Source organism: Hydra vulgaris, chromosome 14 (genome assembly GCF_038396675.1).
Source record: "Hydra vulgaris chromosome 14, alternate assembly HydraT2T_AEP".
Lineage (NCBI taxonomy): Eukaryota > Metazoa > Cnidaria > Hydrozoa > Anthoathecata > Hydridae > Hydra > Hydra vulgaris.
This window is the reverse complement of record NC_088933.1, coordinates 13667501-13674031: the sequence shown is the minus strand read 5'-3', so window position 1 is coordinate 13674031 and position 6531 is coordinate 13667501. Positions and strand designations below refer to the sequence as shown.

Sequence of the window (6531 nt, the reverse complement as noted above, 5' to 3'; positions counted from 1 at the left end):
TTTAATAACACTTTTACAGATGAACTGTGTTATTTAACAGTGCTTTTATAAAATTTTGTTCACTTTCACGGTCATTCAAACTTTACTAAAAAGCGCCAAGTTATTATACGCAAGCGCGTTGGCATAAAGCAAGTTGAATAATTTTCAAAATGGCTGTGGACCTTCGAAACCGAATTAACTTTTCTTAGCAACTAATTTATTTGCATAAATTGTTTTTGTTTCTTTGTTGTAATACAATTTTTGGGAAAAATACTTATAGTAGTACCGTTTTTTATATAGAATCAACGAAAATTGATATGCATATGTATAATTTTACGATTAAAACTAAGTTACTTTTATAGGTATCATACTGTTGTTTGTTTATACATTTTAAATTGATATTTTTCAAAATTTGAGCGTTAAAATTAGACAGAAATTTTGTAAGAAGTTTTATGAATTTTTTATCTTTTTGATGCTTTTTATTCATCTCAGGTTACAATTTTTGTTGTTGTTGAAAATTAACATTTTCACAGGTCAACAATAAGAAGTTTTACAAAAAGTTATGATCTTTTGAGTTATTATTAGTTTGTAATAAATTAAAATTTTTACCTGTGATATAATTTTTTTTCTTTATTGAGCTAATATATTTTATTTTTTGATTAGCATTCTAATATTTTTGTATTTAAGACCCACCTTATAGACAGTAAAAATGAGTTTAATAAGTACATTATATACACGTCTACTGACTTCTTTTATAAAAGTAGTCAGTAGACATGTATTTAATGTACCCTGTTAAATTGTATATAAAAAAAATACCCTCTCCAAAATCTTATTCTTAGACAGTCATGGTTAGGGTTAAGAATAGTGCTTTGGCTTGCATATAACTCATTTTTTACTGACTATAAAGGGGGTCTTAAATACAATTTTTTTACATATACAATAAATTTATTGTATGCAATTATAACTTTGTTATAGTCAATTATTTTTTACTTAATTTTACAATTTTAAATTTTGATTTAATTCATGTATTGAATTCTAATTAGTATTTTGATATTATTTTAATACTGTGTTGAAATATTTTATTTATAAATTTACTTATTTTAGATGGATTTGCATATCAAGAATTTAAATCTCCTTTGCAGAGTTTGTGGTTGTTTTGTTTTTAAAAAAAAATACCTTATTGGAGCCATCCAAAAAAGTAAAATTGAAAATATTTTTCACATCAAACTAATAGATGTGGAAGGGGTTCACCCTTTAAACATTTGTCACAAATGCTACTTAACAATTAACATTGTAATCAAAAGAAAGTCATCAACCACTCTGCTTTTGTGTACACAATGGACACATCATTGTGATGACTGTTATACTTGTCATCAGGTAAAAAAACTGAGTCAAGGTCTCAATGCTTCAAAATCTCAAATAAGAGATAAAACAAAGTTTATTGGCCATCCTAGAATAGGTGAAAGAGTTTGGACTTTTTCGATGTTTAGCATTTTAAAAGAAAATATTTTCACAATACACAATATGGAAATAGATAGTAGTGATTTGAAAAATGAATTCAATCCTTATTTGCAACTATGCATATGCAATTTGTGTGGTAAAATACCAAAGCAACCGGTGTCTTTAAAAAAATGTGAACACTTGTTTTTTCTGTATAGTTGAAAATGTTAAAATAAAGTACATTAATGAATCTTTATGCCCACAATGTGATACATCTGTGTTGCCTGAAGACTTCGTGACCAGCAATAAAACAAATTCACTTATACAAATGTTGACTGTTCAATGTATTATATGTAAAACAAAATTCAATGTTGTAAAAGAATACGATGTGTATTTACATCATAAGCTCGCCTGCAATAAAAAATCTTTAACACAACCTGTCTCAATATTGTTGTCATCACCATTATCTTCATCAAGTTTGTCACCATCATCGTATACTTTTAACAATAGCATTTCAGAGATTTTTAATCTAACTGCTAGTAGTCATATCCCAAGAATAGTTGAAGATGCTACACTCCACATTCTTAGACCAAAAGATGAAACAAAGTGGTGGGAAATCAAATTCATTTAAAAGTGAGAGACCTCGAGTTAAAATTTTTGATTTTAAAATTGATTTTTTTAAATAGTAAATTAAATATTTCATAATTGTTAAATAGTAAATTAAATAATTAATAATATTTAATAAAATATTTAACATTTAATAAATATTTTTCATAGATTTTTTTTTTTTTTTAGCCGGTTTTGTTTTCATCTATTCCAAAGGCATATGTCACAAGCAATGAGGCATCAAATGCAACTGTACGAGAAAGAAATGCTATTGTCAAAAGAAATATAGAAGTTGTGTCTGGTCCATCTAATGACGCAGTTTGTAGCCAGTCCTCAAAGCTTCTGATTTCACTTCCATCAGAAACAAAAGAAAAAATATTGGCTAATTCTAATATTAAAGTCACAATTAGTGCAACTAAGATGGTAGCTATGAAAGCAGATCTCTGCATACCTTGGGAAAAGCTTAAAAATATATCTAGGTTCTTAATTTTTGCATGTTTTTAAGTTAGTTAAAAATGTTATTTATTTTTATAGAATATTGTGAATAATTTTTTACAGATGGCTGAAGAGTTTTGATATACAAACAGCATCACATGCTTCACAACGAATAGTTAGTGAAAAACTGTCTGGGTGTGACTTTATTGTAGAAAATGCCCCGTTTACATTTGAAAAGGAAATTAAAGGAACCTTTGAAATTAAAGATGCATCTTACGGTTATATTGAAAATTTGCAAACACATATTTTCAAACATCTTAATAAATTAGAAAGGTGATTTGGATTGAAATAATGATTTAAAAAAATAATTTCATGTTTTTAACATGCAGCAACTGCCAGTTGGTCTCTAAACCAGCTGTCATCAACAATTGTTGATATATCAGATCTATAATTCAGTTGTAGTGTGTTTTATCTGATACAAATTGATTGTGTTCAATAAAGTATTGAATAAATCTCAATTTTTTTTTTTTAATTATTTTTTATGAACTGAAAATAATTTTTGATCAAATATAAATAATAATATTAAAATTATTTTTAATCAAATACAAATAGAAGTACGACAATATAGCATATTAACACTAATACATATTTGACCCCCAACATAATGATAAGTTAATGCAAAATGTGATGTAAAATACGTGAGGGTTTTGTATTAAGGTTGTTAAAATGTGTATATTCATCATCACTAGCCAATTTTTGTTAATATTAATGTATTATATATTGTTAATATATATATATATTTTTTATAACTTTTCTATAGTTGTAAAAGTCTTCATTATCACGAGTTTTTCCCTGAGAAAGAGATACAGATTAAAATAGGAGGAGATTATGGCGGAGGAAGTTTTAAAATGACTTACCAAGTAGCAAATACCATAAACCCAAACAGCAAAGATAACACTATTGTTTTTAGTATTTTTGAGGCAAAGGATTATCAAATCAATATTAAAGTTGCCATTTCAAGATTTGAAAAAGAAATAGAAGATCTACAAAAAATTAAGTATAAGTAAGTTTTCTTAAAATGCGATTTGCGATAAAGTATGATAAAATCTTTTTTTTTTTCCCTTTGTTTTGCATCACCTTCATAACTAGGTATCTTTTGGGCTATGTTTAGTAAAACTAGTGAAGGCATTTTTACAAAGCAACTCAGAGATTTAAAAAAAAAGACTTTAACAAGCTGATTATCTTTATTTACACCTTTTTTTTTAGATCTTTATTTATTTTGTTGATTATTTTTATTTAGATTATCTTTATAAGGTGAATAGTAGTTAAAATATATTGATAATGTTTATGTTCATTTGATAATCTTTATACACTTCTATAGAGTATAGATTTATTACAATAATTTGCGAATAACATGTTTAGTTTTATTTATAGGGATAGAAATATTAGAGTATTCATTTTTGGTGATTATAAGTTTCTTTGTGCACTTTATGGTATTTCAGGAGCTTCAGGTATTTTTATTTAAAAATTTTAATTAATAAGTTTTTCTTTATCAGGAAAATCAGAGAGATAACTGAATCACAAAACCAATTATTAATAATCTTACCTAAAAATTCAAAATGATGGCCCTGTTTAATAATATAAAATAATGTAATTTAATTTTTACTTATCAATATATTGTTTATTTTATTCTTGAGGGAGGCATTGTTGTCTTTTCTGTTATGCGACAGCAAACGATATGAAATGTATTGACCCTGAGATGAAATATCGCACATTGGAAGATTTATGTTTAGATCATAAAAGGTTTATGAAAAATGGAGGACTAAAGAGTATTGCAAAAAATTTCAATAATGTGATAAGCGAACCAATTTTAAAAATACCACTAGACCAAGTGATTTTTGATTATTTTTTTTACTTTGACAGTGAAAAATCACTATGAGCATGATATTCAAAAATAATATCAAAGTACTATACTTTATATAAATTATTTTTAATTTTTTAGGTGTCTTTACCTAGTCTACACATGGCTCTTGGTATTTATTTAAATTTTTTTAACATGTTTGAAAAAGAAGTTCATCTATTGGACATAATGATGGCTGCTGAACCTCTAAAAAGCAGCATAAAATGCTCAGAAGAGTATGACGTTTTTATAAATAAACAAAAGCAGTTGTGGAATCTTCAAATAGACATTCTTAATATTGATGATCAAATTCAAGTGGTTAATGATGTCATTTTATTAGCTGCAGTTAGCAATTCAGATGATGTAGACGATGTTCAATCTCTTTACTTAAAAGAAATTGACTTACTTAACAATGAAAAAGAAAAAAAGGTAATTTTTGGATTGAGAGTTTATTAGGTATAATTTCTTAATAGTGAAGTTTGTATTCTTAAAACTGTACATTTTTCAAAATAAGAAACCATATATTATAAATTTCACTTGTTAAATTTTAACAGAAGTTATATCCAATGGATAAAAAAAAGTCGTAAAATTCAAATTCTCATGCCCAATTTTATTAGGCACTCAAGTAAGTTCAAACTTGAAATGCTAATGTTAGCTATGGGAATACTTAGTTTGCTGTTATATGTGAACCTCAATTGTTAATAACAGTGACGTGGTGAGGGGAGCAAAAGTGGCTTTAGCCCCAGACGTAAGGGGTTTTGAGCGATCACAAAAAATAAGCAGCAAAAAATATATTTTAATTTAAAAAGGTATAATTTCTATAAAAATTTTAAAAAACCTTTTAGTCATTTTTAGCCCATGCGCTAAAACCTTCGCATCATTTTTAACAATGCGCTAAAACCTAAAGTCATTCTATTTTTGATATGCATAGTGTTTTACGAGTTTCTTTTTAGACAAATCTATGTAATACTCTTGAAGAATATTTTTTAAAGAAGGGTCAGGGACCTTGCACACAAATGATCGAGGCAATATTACAGCAGCTTAATGTTCAACGTCAAGCATATCATGGAAAAAGTTTTATTGGAAATCATGTGCATAAAATGTTAAAAGTAATATGTTACTTTTTAAGTTTTTGTTACTTTTTAACTTTTATTTAATAAATTTTATTATAAACAGGGTAAAACTTTGTATTAACTATAATTTTTTGTTAATAATAAATAAGTATTAACTATTAAAATATATTTTCTATTTAGAAACCTTCAATACTTCGGTTATGCAACTCTATTCCTAAGTTTGTTTATGACAATGGGTATTTAGGGACAAAAATACATACAAAGTCAATTGAAGTTAGCAAACAATACAAGCAGCTCTTTGATAAATTTGCTCAATGTTATTACATATTTTCATCCAAAAATACTATTTCAGCAGAAAAATTAAGTATTTTAAGTAAGTTTTATTATTTTTATAATGTAAAATATGCTTTAGTGCTATTCCTGATTTTTTTTATACCTTATATTACATTAATATTTAAATTGTTCAGAAAAGAAGATAAACGAATTAATGCAATTTTATCGGGAAACTTGGCCCGAGGCCTCAGTTTCGCCAAAGTTGCATATGCTGGAACATCATGCTATTCCGTTTTTAGAAAAATGGAGAGCGGGATTTGGATTTTATGGCGAACAAGGCGGTGAGTCAATACACATGGAGTTCAATAAACTGAAAAATATATATCAATCAATTCCTTGTCCAACGATCCAATTAAAAAGTATTCTTAAATCCCATTACCAAAAGACAAACCCGGAGAACATCCAGCTTAAACCATGTGTAAAAAAAAGAAAATTTATTTTAAAAAATTCTTAAATACCTAACATTTGACTCCGCTGAGAAAGTCTCCAAAGAAGAGCAATTAAAAACGGCTATTTTCATAGCCACAAACATATTAAAAGCATTACTAAGTATAAAATAAGTTTTAGGCTCTGGGGTGTAAATAAATATCACCCTAATTGTATTTTTTTTTTTTTTACGCACTTATGGGCCACGGCGTTCGTTTTTAGTGGAGAGCAGTTGGTTTATTTTTTGAATAATTAAAAGTTTTAAAAAAATTTAAATATTATCAGACTACTCCTGAGAACATGCGACTCAGACCGTGTATAAATAAACAAAAAAGATGC

General features: G+C 26.8%; 1 protein-coding gene across 1 annotated transcript; it reads left to right on the top strand.

Annotated features, from left to right (window-relative positions):
• Positions 1-1081: 1081 nt before the first annotated feature.
• Positions 1082-6368, top strand: LOC136090737 (uncharacterized). The gene is made up of 10 exons (XM_065817621.1): positions 1082-2066; positions 2215-2504; positions 2584-2793; positions 3281-3523; positions 3895-3971; positions 4158-4351; positions 4463-4789; positions 5314-5469; positions 5614-5806; positions 5901-6368. The coding sequence occupies exons 1-10, from the start codon at positions 1986-1988 to the stop codon at positions 6218-6220; spliced, it is 2091 nt and encodes a 696-aa protein (XP_065673693.1). The 5' UTR covers positions 1082-1985; the 3' UTR covers positions 6221-6368.
• The last annotated feature ends 163 nt before the right edge of the window (positions 6369-6531 follow it).

What these genes read in the sequence shown, in the direction of transcription:
- LOC136090737 (XM_065817621.1), top strand. Translation starts at nt 1,986, where the DNA reads ATGCTACACTCCACATTCTTAGACCAAAAGATGAAACAAAGTGGTGGG. An exon ending in TTAAAAGTGAGAGACCTCGA is followed by an intron (nt 2,067 to 2,214) that starts GTTAAAATTTTT and finishes TTTTTTTTTTAG; the next exon opens with CCGGTTTTGTTTTCATCTAT. An exon ending in AAGCTTAAAAATATATCTAG is followed by an intron (nt 2,505 to 2,583) that starts GTTCTTAATTTT and finishes AATTTTTTACAG; the next exon opens with ATGGCTGAAGAGTTTTGATA.